General features: G+C 43.5%; 1 protein-coding gene across 1 annotated transcript in view; it reads left to right on the top strand.

Annotated features, from left to right (window-relative positions):
* OBSCN (obscurin, cytoskeletal calmodulin and titin-interacting RhoGEF) overlaps positions 1 to 14,759 on the top strand; it is a 235,604-nt gene that overhangs the window by 41,159 nt on the left and 179,686 nt on the right. The window contains exons 9-11 of the mRNA XM_061149525.1: positions 1,901 to 2,176; positions 9,098 to 9,373; positions 12,925 to 13,200. Coding sequence (XP_061005508.1) covers positions 1,901 to 2,176; positions 9,098 to 9,373; positions 12,925 to 13,200 — 828 coding nt within the window. The remainder of the gene's footprint in view (positions 1 to 1,900; positions 2,177 to 9,097; positions 9,374 to 12,924; positions 13,201 to 14,759) is intronic.

Raw genomic sequence — 14,759 nt, 5'->3', positions numbered from 1 at the left:
ATTGACAAGTTGCAAAGACCATGTACAGTCAATTTACTCTTGAGGAAGAGCAAAAGGTGAGTTATTTGCTATGCCAAGTGTCAACTGATATAAAGCTACAGTAATGAATAGAATAGTGTCTAGTTGAAAGGATAGATACACAGACCAAGGGGCCAGAACAGTGATCTCATACAGAGACCTGTGCATGAATGGAGGACCACATTCCCCTTCTCCTCTTTAAAAAATGTGGACTAAGAAAGATAAAGAACATTACAGCATACTAACACATATATATGGAATTTAGAAAGATGGTAATGATAACCCTATATGCAAAACAGAAAAAGAGACACAGATGTACAGAACAGACTTTTGGACTCTGTGGGAGAAGGCGAGGGTGGGATGTTTCGAGAGAACAGCATGTATATTATCTATAGTGAAATAGGTCACCAGTCCAGGTGGGATGCATGAGACAAGTGCTCGGGCCTGGTGCACTGGGAAGACCCAGAGGAATCGGGTGGAGAGGGAGGTGGGAGGGGGGATCGGGATGGGGAATACATGTAAATCCATGGCTGATTCATGTCAATGTATGACAAAACCCACTGCAATGTTGTGAAGTAATTAGCCTCCAACTAATAAAAATAAATGAAAAAAAAATGTGGACTAGTGAGAGGATAGTTTTAATAAATGTTACTTGAACCGTTTAACCATATAGAAAAAAGATTAGACCAATAACTCATACCACACGTAGTCAGCTCCTGTTGAGTTAGAGACCATGGAATTAAAGGGAAAAATCATAGATGACAAGATAGATGGTTTTGATTAATTTAGGATAAAGGTGATTTCTTAGAATACAAATGCACTAACCATAATGAAAGAGATTTAACATACTTGAGTACATTAAAACTAAACATGAAGATTCATCAGAAGACAGCATGAGTTAGTAAAAGGCATACCACACAGATGTGAAGGATGTTTAGAACACACATTCTTGTCAGTGCCTAGCATTTAAATACAGAAAAGTTCCTTAAAATGAACACATGAATGACAGTCAATGCTATTGAAAATAGGGCAGAAATTTTGAACAATGACAACCCAGAAGAGCAAACACCGATGAGCAAAACATCAGAAAAGGTTCTTGAGTTTGAGTCATCAGAAAAAATGTGTAAGACAGAGCAGGTAACACTCACTCCTACCAGTTTGCCCGCAGTGAGAGTACGTGAAGGTGGAGCCTCAGGAATCGCGTTCATTGCAATTGAGAACAGGGGCTGCACATTCCTGTGGAAAAGATTCTAGCCTTATATAGGAAGACTGGGAATGCACATATCATAACCGTACAGTTCCCATCCTATTGGTAAGCAGGCAAAAGATTTGAATAGTGTCACCAGGAAGAAGAAATGGCAAACCTGGTCCTAAGGGGAAAGTGGCTTAGCTTCTTCATTCCTCAGACAATAGCAAAGAAAGCAACGGGGAGGTGCAAACGCTCCCCGAGATTGCCATCAGTTAACAATAGTAAGAGTGGGCAAGGCACTGAGCCTCAGCCATCCATGGACTGCAGGTGAAAAAGTCCCTGCTTGCACTTTATGGAAAACACTGGGGGTGCATCTAGAAGGCTTGGGGAATCCTTGCCATGTGACCCTACTGATGCCAGTAGTAGGGGATGAGGCTGATCCAAAGGCCACCACATCCTGACCCAGCTCACATGGACAGCTCACATGTAGGGGAATGCATAAACTATGTCACTTGTTGCTGAGAAAGTTTGGGGGACCTCTGCAGGGCACAAGACTGGTGCAGATCCCCGAGAATTCTCCAGCCCGATTTCCCCCTCCTCCCACTCCCAACTCCTCATCCTCATTCTCTGCCCGGGGCTGCCGTCCTGACTGAGATGGGGTCTCTGACCCTGTGTCTCCCGCTCTGTCCCCAGAGCCCTCGGTGGTGTTTGCCAAGGAGCAGCCGGCACGCAGTGAGGTGCAGGCCGTGGCGGGAAGCAGCGCCACGCTGAGCTGCGAGGTGGCCCAGGCCCAGACGGAGGTGACGTGGTACAAGGACGGCAAGAAGCTGAGTCCGAGCTCGAAAGTGCGTGTGGAGGCCACGGGCCGTGGGCGGCGGCTGGTGCTGCAGCAGGCGGGCAAGGTGGATGCCGGGGAGTACAGCTGCGAGGCCGGGGGCCAGAAGGTCTCCTTCCACCTGGACGTCACAGGTCAGTCCTGGAGGAGGACGCGGAGCTAGCCTGTGTGCAGATGCTGAGGGGACTGACTACCTGCCTCACCGAACACGTGTGCACTTGCCTGGATCCTCCATTTCTTCATGCCTCCCTGTCTTCCATGTCTTACACGGATACCGATGTGGGCCTGGGGAGGATGGGTGGGGAGGGTGCCTGGAGAAGTGGGGCTGTGTCTCTCCACTTGTTTGCATTCAGTGAGGCTCAGTCACAGTGTCTTAGCACATGCCCTGAATCTTCTTGTTACTCCTAGTGTCGAGACTCCGACTCTGCCTGATAATTTGGGACTGATGTAGACCTAGAGATACGTGACTTTCCTCCTGTCACATGTCTTTCTTGACAGCCACCTCATGCCCTAATCTTACACCTCATATAGGTTCTTGGTTTGCCTGAGGTGATACAATTTCATTGTTCCTGGATTAGGGGAGATATTGGTCACACAGTCCTATTGAAATTCTTCAGGAGTGAGCATTTGATGATCAATTTTTAAGTTTCTGGGTGGTCCTTCCTTTCTTTTCCCGGATGTAGAAGCCCCAGTTGCCTGTAGGTACCAAGAAATTGGTGCATGTTTTCTTGTCATCCTTGCAAAGAGAAGAAAGGAAGGATGATTGGTGGAGAGTCACCTGTGCCATTTAGGGTGGTCTTCTTAGATCAGATGTGATGTTGCATTTGTCTTCAAACGATTCGGATGTCCTGAGTCAGTATTCCCCTTGGCATTACATTGATGAATTTAGGAATGGAAAGGAAAAATTTGCTTCTGCTACGTTAGTAGGCTTTGCTAATGAGGAGTTACTGTCCTAGCAGCCTCTGACTCACAAAGCAGTCTTTTATTTCATTTTGTTTTCCTAATGGTGTTTTGCTGAAAGTTTCAATTTTTGTTTCAGATTTTAAGGATTCGTTAACAAAAGAAACCACTTATTATACACAAATACACAATTTTGATATTTAATAGAGAATTATCTATCTTACTGTCAATAAGAAGAAGTGAAGTCGCTCAGTAGTGTCCGACTCTTTGCGACCGACCCCATAGACTGTAGCCTGCCAGGCTCCTCCATCCATGGGATTTTCCAGGCAAGAGTACTGGAGTGGGTTGCCATTTCCTTCTCCAGGGGATCTTCCCAACCCAGATTTCAAACCTGGGTCTCCCACATTGCAGGCAGACTCTTTACCATTTGAGCCACCAGGAAAGCTCAATAAACAACTTTCAGTAAACAATCATTAAAAGAAAAGAGAAATAGAACAGTAAAGGAGGGTAACAGTACATACATCACCAAATTGTGTTTTCACTGACATCCAGACTCAAACAGTGCTAGAAGTCCCGTGTAACAGCGATCTGGAGTCTCAGTTGGGAAAATGTCTCAGGCAGCCCATCTGCTCCATGGGTGAGACTTCAGATTGCAGTTTGGCGGTTCCCGTTTATAATCTCTGGCTGCAAAGGGGTAAATTGCAGCTCTGGTTTTATGTTAATCATGTTTTACAAAGCTGTTTGTTTCGCAAGGCTTGGAAGGTTGTTAAGCCTCAGGTATGGTTGGCCAGATGCCCTCCAGGGCTCAAGAATCCCAAGATCTGCCCTCTCTTATCTATGGTGCTGCTTGGCTTGTACTCACATCTGGCACACAGTCAGGCCTATGTCTGGGCAGGTCAGAAGCAAGGTCAGAGGTCTACTTTGCTTTCTTGTCTTTGAAGCCTGAACTAAATTACTTTCATTTAATTTCCCTAACAAATGGTCAGTGAGTATCTCTGCTTCATGGCTGAAACATAGGGCCGTCTAAGAATTGGAAGAGAGCCTTCATGCCAAATAGGGGTGGGCTGCCATCCTCCATTGACTAGTAGGTCTGAACATCTAACACTTTGAGACCATGCCAGATACGAAGATTTGTGGGTGTGTGTATACCCCAGATCCCACCATGCATCCTTGGAAGATGTGGTTTTCAGAGCATGTTAGAGTATTCTAAGGTAAAACCATTGAAAAGTTGTGAAATGTGGGTAAATCCTAGTAAATTATGAAAATGGGCACGAGAAGATAGAGAAAAGTTGAAGAGTTGTATGACTTGTCAATCAGTAGGACCAATAATGATAAGTTTTCTCAGTCCCATAGTTCTCTGGTAAACTATACAAAATGGGAGAAGTATTCTTGCATGCTTGTGGATTTGGTCCTAGAGAGACATAAAGAAGATACACTCTGTAACTCTCTCCATGAACAAACAACATCAGTACCAAAATCACACAAGAGAGGCAGGAAGAATGAAATTTGAGACCAGTGTGCTACCAGTAACAAGGCCAAAATTGTAAATTAAATGTTAGCGGAAGGAATTCAGCAATGTATCCAAGGGTTAGAGATCGCTGATGGAAGTCCAACTCGAGGATTGCACTTTGGAGTTAACCTTGACAACATTAATAGATACAAAGCTTGACTTTGAGAGATTGAATGCGGAAAGACTTGATCATCTCCATGAGTACAGAATCAGTCTTGGGAGATTGTTCCTTTCTAAGAATTTGTCCATCTCTTCCAAGCTGTTCATTTTATTGGTATATAGTTGCTTGTAGTAGTCTCTTATGATCCTTTGTATTTCTGTGGTGTCTGATGTAACTTCTTCATTTTCATTCTGATTTTATTGATTTGAGTTATCTCCCTTTTTTTCTTAATGAATCTAGCTAAAGGTTTATTAATTTTCTTTATCTTTTCAAAGAACTAGCCTTTAGTTTCCTTGATCTTTGCCGTAGTTTTGTCTCTTTTTCATTTATTTCTACTCTAATCTTTAGGATTAATTTCTTCCTACTAAGTTTAGATTTTGTTTGTCCTTCTTTCACTAATTGTTTTAGGTATAGAGTTAGATTGTTTATTTGAGATTTTTCTTGTTTCTTGAGGTAAGATTGTATTGCTATAAACTTCCCTCTTACAATTGCTTTTGCTGCATGCCTTAGGTTTTGGATCATTGTATTTTCATTTTCGTTTGTCTCTAGGTATTTTTCGATTTCCTCTTTGATTTCTTTACTGATTCATTGGCTGTTCAGTAGCATATTGTTTAGCCTCCATGTGTTTGTATGTTTTATAGTTTTTTTTTCTTGTAGTTTATTTCTAATCTCATAGCATCGCTATTGGAAAAGGTGCTCTCAGTTTTGAAATGCTTTCACTGAAATACTTTCATTGAAAAGATTATTTCAGTTTTCTTAAATTTCCAAGGCTAACCTTGTGGCCCAGCATGTGGTCAGTCCTGGAGAATGTTCTGAGTGCACTTGAGAAGAATGTGTGGTTTGTTGCTTTTGGATGAAATGCTCTGTAAATATCAATTAAGTCCGTGTGGTCTAATGTGTGATTTAAGGCCTGTGTTTCCTATTAGTTTTCTGTCTGGATGATCTGCCCATTGACAAAAGAGGTGTGTTAAGTCCCCCACTATTATTATGTTACTGTTGGTTTCTCCCTTTATGGCTGTTAGTATTTGCCTTATATATTGATGTGCTTCTATGTTGGACGCATATATATTTACAATTGTTATATCTTCTTTTTAGATTGATCCTTTGATCATTAGATTAGATGAGATGTTTGGATGGCATCACCAACTTGATGGACATGAGTTTGAGTAAGCTCCGGGAGTTGGTGATGGACAGGGGGGCCTGGCATGCTACAGTCCATGGGGTCGCAAAGAGTCGGACACAACTGAGTGACTGAACTGAACTGAACTTTAATCATTACGTAGTGTCCTTCTTTATCTCTTATAACAGTCTTTGTTTTAAAATCTGTTTTGTCTGAGCATTACCACTCCAGCTTTGTTATGATTTCCATTTGCATGGAATATCTTTTTCCATCCCCTCACTTTCAGTCTGCAGTGGGTCTCTTGACAGCGTATACACAGGTCTTGTTTCTGTATCCACTCAGCCAGTCTATGTCTTTTGGTTGATGCATTTAATCCATTTACATTTAAGGCAGTTATCAATATATATGCTTCTATTACCATTTTCTTAATTGTTTTTATTTGTTTTATAGGTCTTTTCCTTCTTTTGCATTTCCTGTCTAGAGAAGTTCCTTTAGCATTTGCTATAAAGCTGATTTGGTGGTGCTGAATTCTCTTAACTTTTTCTTGTCTGTAAAGTTTTTGATTTCTCCATGAAATCAGAAGTAGAGCCTTGCTGTGTAGAGTATTTTTGGTTATAGTTTCTTCTCTTCCATCACTTTAAGAATATTGTGCTTCTGTTGTCTGCCCTCTGGTGGATGAGGCTATCTCAGAGGCTTGTGCAAACTTCCTGATGGTAGAGACTGATGGTGGGTAGAATTGGGTCTTGCTCTGGTTTGCAGGGCAGCGTTCAGTAACTTAAATCCGCTTGTTTGCTGATGGGTGGGTCTGCCTGCCCTCTCTGTTAGTGTTTTGACCTGAGGTGATTCTTGCCTGGTATCCACAGGCTCTAGGGTAGGGCTAATGGCAGAGACCTCCAGGAGGGCTCACGCCTACAGGTGCTTCCTGTCAGTACCCTTATCTCCGTGGTGATAAGGAGATATCACCCTGCCAACCCACCCCTCCGCAGGGGACCCTCTGATGCTAGCAGGCAGGTCTGGTTTGGTCTCCTGCGGGGTCACTGCTCCTTTCCCATGGGTCCTGATGTGCCCAGGATTTTGTGTGTGCCCTCCAGGAGTGGAGCTTCTGTTTCCCCAGGGCCTGTGGGAATCTGCAGTCAAATCCTTCAAGTCAGATGCCCTGGGGATTACTGGTCTCTTTGGCAGATCCCAAGGTGGGAAGCCTGATGTGGGGCTCAGAACCTTCACAGCAGTGGGAGAACCTCTGTGCTATAATTGTTTTCTGGACCACAGGTTGCCCTCCTGGTGGGTATGGGATTTCCTTTTATCATGATTGCACCCCTCCTGCCGTCTGTTGTGGCGTCTCCTTTGTCTTTGGACTTGGGGAATATTTACTGGTGGGTTCAAGCCTAGTCCTGCTGATGGTTGTTCAACAGTTAGTTGTGGTTTTGGTGCTCTTCCAGGAGGAGGTGAGTGTACATCCACTCTGCTGCCTTGAACTAATCTCCATGAGTACAGATCAAATGGTTGATTGAACTTGAATGTTATACACTAAGAAAAAAAGTTAATAATACTGATCACCAGTTCCTGCCATAAAATTCTTAGCAAATGTATAAAAGTATTCTTTTTTAAAATTAACGTTACATAATTCATTCAACAACAACAAGAAGAGCAAGGTCTGTCTGGAAATATTTGATGTGAGAGACGGTACATGTAGGCCTCTCCAACCACTGAGTTGAATAACAAGGAAATAAAATCAACAGCAAACAGTTCTGAAAAACTCAAAGTGAAATTTGCTGATGTTGTGATGATCAACTCAGACAATCTCGGAGATAAATTATTAGACTGTATATAACTATAGAGTAGAATTAGTATGTAAAAACTCAATGTGTAGAAAACATTTTTACATACAAGTCCTGGCAAAGAATGCTTGGCAAATGAAATTTGTGTGAAAGAGTTAGACTAGTATAATTGTATCATGAGTCTAATTTCAGGTCTGATAGAAGTTGCTAAGAGGGTGTGTGTGGGGAAATTATTCAAGATTCTTGAGAGGCAGAGGTTGAAATAGATGGGTAGAAATCTGAGGGAGAAATCAAAAATTATTATTAAAAATCAAAATGGAACAAAGTATGTTTCTAATTGTCAGATGAAAGAATAGCAGGCAGATTCCAAAGGCATGGTACAGTCAATATGCAGTTTTCTCAAAGAATATTCAGTGGGAGCATTTACTGGTACCCAATGTTAGAAGTTATCATAAGGCAGCAGTTTTCAAGATAAGGGGATTCCAGTGCAGGGGTAGTTAGCACATCAGAGGGGCAGAATAGTGAGCTCAGAAACAGTTCCTTGCATGAAGGGATTCCTGCACCAGCCACCCCCCTTCTCCCCCTTCCACACGTTCCATCTGTTACTCTGTTGTCTATCAGAGAAGTTGAGAAAGGGTATGGTCTTCAAATATTGTGGTTGCATCACTGAACTATACAGAAAGCTTAAGTTGTGATAGCAATTCACACCACACACAAAAGTAAACTTGTAGTAAATTAGAAACCTCAGTGTAAAAGGTAAAACCCAAAAAACCCTCAGATGATATTTTTAAAGATTTAAGGTAAGGAAAGACTTCTTAAATAGAACACAGCACTCTACAATGAAAGAGATAAGATGTGAGAACTATTGAAAGGAAAACGTTTGATTTATCAGAGGAATCGATCGAAGAGTAAAAATGGTAGTCACATAGTTGGAAATATCCTTAAATCCTAATTCTGTGTCATTCTCTGGTGTTTAAATGGATAAAGCAGCCAGAGGTGAAGCGAGAAAAGAGAGCGCCCACTACCGGTAGTTGTGAAAAGCTTTGAATAGTGTTGCTTGGAAGGAGAACACAGTCACAGGGAGTGAACCCAGTGCTAAGGGAAATGGGGTTCAGCTTCCTCAATCCTCATGCAGTGTGAAAAGAGCCAGGGGGAGGTGTAAGCACGCCCAGCAGATTGCCGTCAGCTGACAGTAGTAAGAACAGGAAAGGGTGCTGAACCAGCTCCATGGACTGCAGGTGAGACGTCCCTGCATAATAGTAGGGAGACGACTGTGGGTCCATCTAGGAAGGTTAGGGAACAGTTGCCTCATGACCCTGCTGATGCCAGGAGCAGGGAATCTTTTCCAATGGTGCCCCCGGACCAGCTCAGAAGGACCCATGGGGAAAGGTTAAATTGTGTGTCTTTTGCTGAGAAACGCAGGGGGTCCTCCTCAGGGCACAGGGCTGGTGCAGAGCCTGAGAGTCTCCAGCTCCAGTGCCCCTTCCCACCCCACGGCCCACCTCCCCATCCAGGTCTTCTCTGCCCGGGGCTGCCGTCCTGACTGAGATGGGGTCTCTGACCCCCTGTCTCCCCCTCTATCCTCAGAGCCCTCGGTGGTGTTTGCCAAGGAGCAGCCGGCACGCAGTGATGTGCAGGCCGTGGCGGGAACCAGCGCCACGCTGAGCTGCGAGGTGGCCCAGGCCCAGACGGAGGTGACGTGGTACAAGGACGGCAAGAAGCTGAGTTCGAGCTCGAAAGTGCGTGTGGAGGCCACGGGCCGTGGGCGGCGGCTGGTGGTGCAGCAGGCGGGCAAGGCGGATGCCGGGGAGTACAGCTGCGAGGCCGGGGGCCAGAAGGTCTCCTTCCACCTGGACGTCACAGGTCAGTCTTGAGGGGGATGCTGAGCTAGCCTGTGTGCAGAGGATGAGGGGACTGGCTTCTAGCCTCACCAGACTCGTGTGTGCACTTACCTGGTGTCTTTATCTCTTCATATCTCCCTGTCTTTGATGCCCCATCTTGACACCTGTCTGGGCTCAGGGGTGGGTGGATGGAGAGGAGGGTGGGGGTTGACAGAAGAAGGATTGTTTCTGTCTGCCTGTTTCCAGGCAGTGCAGCTCAGTCACACTGTCTTACCATCTGCCCAGAACGTTCCTGTTGTTCCTGGTGTCAGGATCCTGACTCTCCCTGAAGCTTGGGGCTGAAGTAGATGTGGGGATATGTGACTTTCTTCTCATCAGGTGTCTTTTCTGACAGCCACCACTTGCCCTCATTCAGGACCTCATGTAGATTCTTGGTGGGTCTGAATTGTTTCAATTTTATGAATCCCAGATTCATCAAAAATTCATAAAATTTCATCAAAAATTCATCATTTTCTTGGGGGGGACATGTTGGCCACATGACCTTGGAATTATCTCAGGAGTGAACTTTGAATGATCAAATATTAGGTTTCTGGGAGGCCTTTCCTTCCTTTTGCTGGATGTGGAAGCTCTTACTGCCTGTAGGTAGCAAGAAATTGGCCCATGTTTTCTTGTCACGTCCTTGAAAAGGGAATTAGAAAGGATGATATGTATAGTCACCAGTGCTATTTAGGGTGATCATCTTAGGTAAAATATGGTTTTTCCATTGGCTTCAGAAGGTTGGATGATCCAGGTCAATGTTTCCCTTGGTGTTATTGATGAGTTTAGGAATGGAAAGGAAAAAGGCACTTCTACCACATCACTAGTTTTTGCTAATGAGGAGTTACTATTCTCTCAGTCTCTGACTCGCAAAGCAGTCTTTATTTTGTTCTATTTTCCAAATGTTCAGTGAGTGTGTGTTCCTTATGGCTAGAACATAGGATAGTCCCAGAAATAAGGTTATTCTTCTTCTGGGAAAAACTTACTCCATGGGAAATAGAGATGGGTTGCCATCCCACATTGACTGCTAGGTGCCAACACATACCAGTTTGGGACCATGCCAGTGTAGGTTTGTATTTTTGTGGGTTTGTACAACTTGAGATCTCACATGGTTAGTTGTTTTCAGAAAATGTCAGTGACTATTCTATGGTAAAAGTATTGTAAAATGTGGCTCAATCCCAGTAAACTATGTGAAAATGGACAAAAGAAGATAGAGAAAAGTCAAAGAGTTGTATAACTTGTCAATCATTAAGACCAATAATTAAAAGTCTTCTCAACCCATAGTTCTCTGGTACACTGTAAATAATTACATGGAAAACTGTTACTCCATTCTTGTGAAGAAGGTTCTAGAAGGTAGAAAGAAAGTACACCCCATAACTCTCTTAATGTACAGGACATAACATCAACTAAAATCACACAGTGAAAGAAGAGAGGATAAGATTTCTGACCAGTATACTGTGAATATTCAGGCCCAAATCTTAAATTAAATGTTATCAAGATGGATTCAGTAGTGTATGTGAGGGTAGAGATCAGTGATTCTAGTCCAGGGTTGCACTTTGGGTTTAACTTTGGCAATGTTAACAGACAGAAAGCTTGACTTAAAGAGGTTGAATGAAAAAAGATGTAATTTCCATGAATACAGAATCAAGTGGTTGATTAAATTGGAGAGATAAAAAATTTGATAGTGTTGAACAAATCAATTCCTGCTTTAGAATTCTTAGCAAGCTATGTAAAAGTGTTCTTTTTTTAACGTTGTAAACTTCCTACAAAACACCAACAGCAACATCCCCCTTAGGACGTACCAGGAGATCTTTGATGTGAGGGACGGCACACTTAGGCCACTGGAACTGCTGAGTTCAGTAAGGAGGGGAATAAAATCACTGGCAAACAGGTTTGAAAAAATCAAAATCAAGGTGGAATTTGCTGATGACGTGATAATCAGCTCAGATAATCTCAATGATAAATTATTAGACTGTGTATGATTCTCGAGTAGGATTAGTGTGTAAAAAAATCAATGTGCAGAAAACATTTCTACATCTGAGTCCTGGCAAGGGATGCTTGGAATAAGAAATTTGCGTGAAAGAGTTAGACTAGCACAATTGTCCCATGTTTCTATTTTCAGGTCTGATAAAAGTTGGTAGGAGGCTGTATGTGGGGAGATTATGTAAGATTCTCGAGAGACAGATTGCAAAGTTGGATAGAAATCTGAGGGGAAAAATCAAAGATGTTCATTAACAATCAAAATCAAACCACATGTGTTTTTAGGGTGTTCTGAAGGAAGAAGAACAGGCCGATTCCAAAGGCACTGTGCATCTAGTGCTTTGTTTTCTTGAAGACATGCATAGTGTGAGCATTTACTGTACCTGATGTCAGCGATTACCATAAGGCTGCAGTTTTAAAGATAAGGGGATCCCAGTACAGGACTAGTTACCTCATCAGAGGAACACAACAGTGAGTTCAGAAAGCGTTCTTGCATAAATGGACTCCTGCTCCACCCATCCCCTACACCTGTGTCTTCGTTTGTCACTGGGTGGTCTATTGGAGAAGTCGAGGAAGGATGTTGTATTTGTAAATGGTGCTTGGACCACTGAATCATATGGAAAATTAAATTGTACTATCTGTTCACGTAACATACAAAGGTCAACTCATAGTGAGTTAGAAACCTTAGTGTAAGAGGTAAAACCCCCCAAACCCTCAGCTGATAACATGGTCTTTTTTGAAGACGTAGGGTAAGGAGAGATTTCTTAAATAGAACACAAATGATCTATACTCCAAGGCCTATTGGATATTATGACACTGTTGGAAGGAATAGCTCTGGTTTATCAGAGGACTGGATCAGAGAGTAAAAATGCCAACCACGCAGTTGGGAATATCCTTAAAACCTACCTGTCTCATCATTCTCTTGTTTTTGAATGGAAAGGAGTGGCCAGAGGTGAGTGGAGAAAAGAGAGAGCCTGCTATGGGCAAGTGGGCAAAAGGCTTCAATAGTGTCATCAACAAGAAGAAAGCAGTGATGGCAAGCCCAGCCCTAAGGGGAAGGGCGATCAATTCCTCAGACAGTGACAAAGAAGGCCCCCGGAGGGGTGCAAACTCTCCCAGCAGATAGCCACAAGTTAACAATAGTAACAGTAGGCAAGGGTGCCAAGCCTGAGACATCTTCTTTGTTGACTGCAGGTGAAAACGTCCCTGTGTCACCATGTGGAGATGGCAGGGCACCATATAGGAAGGTTGGGGAACACTTGCTTCATGATTCTACAGATGCCATAGCAGAGGAGAAGTATTTTCCAGCAGTGCCCCCACCCTTAGACCAGCTTACAGGAATCCATGGGAGAATGTGTAAATTGTGCCACTCATTGCTGAAAAAGGCGGGGGGTCCTCTTCAGGGCATAAGGCTGGTGTAGAACCTGGGGAAGTCTCCAGTTCTGTGCCTCCTTCCTACCTGACCACCAGCTCCCCATCCAGGTCTTCTGTGCCCGGGGCTGCCGTCCTGACTGAGATGGGGTCTCTGACCCCGTGTTTCCCCCTCTGTTTTCCCAGAGCCCTCGGTGGTGTTTGCCAAGGAGCAGCCGGCACGCAGTGAGGTGCAGGCCGTGGCAGGAACCAGTGCCACGCTGAGCTGCGAGGTGGCCCAGGCCCAGACGGAGGTGACGTGGTACAAGGACGGCAAGAAGCTGAGTCCGAGCTCGAAAGTGCGTGTGGAGGCCACGGGCCGTGGGCGGCGGCTGGTGGTGCAGCAGGCAGGCCAGGCGGATGCCGGGGAGTACAGCTGCGAGGCCGGGGGCCAGAAGGTCTCCTTCCACCTGGACGTCATAGGTCAGTCCTTGGAGGCAGTCAGTTAGCCTTACGTGGAGGTGATGGGACGGGCTTACACCCCTGACCGATCCGATGATCTTTCCACTGGACTTCATCTCTTTTGGTCTTCTGTCCTCCCACCCCCATTTTCACACCCAAGGCTGGGCAAAGGGAGCTGGATGGGAGGGTGTGAACAGAAGGGAGAAAGGTGTTCTGTAAACCCAGAGTGGTGTTTCCACACAGTGATGCACGGTCGTCAGTTCCCAGCATCTGCCAGGGTCTTCTGGGTGTTCCCTGGTGTCTGGGCCTCTGGTTCTGTCTTGCACTTGGAGTCTGATGTGAGCCAGATGTCTTTCAACTGTGGGCATGTGAATTTGCTCCTCTTGGCTGTCCTGACAGTTCCTCAGTGCCCCACCCAGCAATGCATGTGGGTTCCCACCAGGGAGAGATGTTTGAATTTCATTAAACCAGGACCAACACTGTCGTACTTGATTTATCTCAAGACTGAATTATAGACTACCAAAATTGTAGGTGTTCTGGATACTCTTTCTCCTTATACATGGGATTAGAGGTTATCTGTGCATCTACATATAACAAAATCTAAGTACATTTTCAAAGCAAATACTGAGTTTATTGCGTCTTTTGTTACAACATTCTGAGTCAGAATTCTGCTTGGAGTCTGATTTATAGATCTGGACAGGAATGGTAGCTTCTCCTATACCAGCACGCATTTGTTTTTTAAAATGGTATTTTAGGAGAATAGACAATTTTTTCATGACAATAAATATGAAAGGTTTGACAAATTGATCAGATTCTTGGAAAACTCTATGAAAGAGTGACTCAGGAAACATTCAACTACTTAAATAGTCCTAAAACCTTTAAAGTAATTGGAACCATAATGAAAAATCTTCTCATAGAGAAAGATCTAGTCCTAGTAGTTCCACTGGCAAATTACATGAAATACTTTGGAAAAAAGTCTTGTTCATGGAGATTTTTTTTTAGAGAACAGTGAAAGGAGGTACAGTCTCTGTTTCATGTTGATGATATAACATTGATACAAGTATCTGACAGGGAAAGTAGTAAGAATTAAAATTGTAGACCAATCTATTATGGATATCAAGGCCAAAATCTGGAACAAAATATCAAAATTAAGAATATAATAAGAGGAAAATTGGTAATATGCTGTGATGAAAGTCATACTCCAGAAATCAAGGTTATTTATACACTACAAACATTGGCAAGCAATCTGTTCGTGATATGCAGAATAAAGTACTTGATAAGATTTGGCATCTTAAATACAGAAGAAACGTTTTCTCAAGTTAGCATCAAATCATGCCATAAAATTCTTTATGAATTATACAGAATGCAATTTTCTTAATTTGATAAACAATGCTGCAGGCAAACCAGCTGTCTGTACACAAAAAAAGTGACAGTTTTAAAGCTTTGCCTTTGAGATAGGAAACCAGACAAGGAAGCCACCTATTGCTGCTTTTGTCCAACATTCTAAAACACAGTTAGAACAAAAATAAAGTGAAAGATATAAAGATATAAAAGTGTGAAAAAGCAAAAGTGGAATTCAT

Source organism: Dama dama, chromosome 9, assembly GCF_033118175.1.
Source record: "Dama dama isolate Ldn47 chromosome 9, ASM3311817v1, whole genome shotgun sequence".
Lineage (NCBI taxonomy): Eukaryota > Metazoa > Chordata > Mammalia > Artiodactyla > Cervidae > Dama > Dama dama.
The sequence above is the reverse complement of the archived record's forward strand: the minus strand, read 5'-3'. Positions and strand labels throughout refer to the sequence as shown.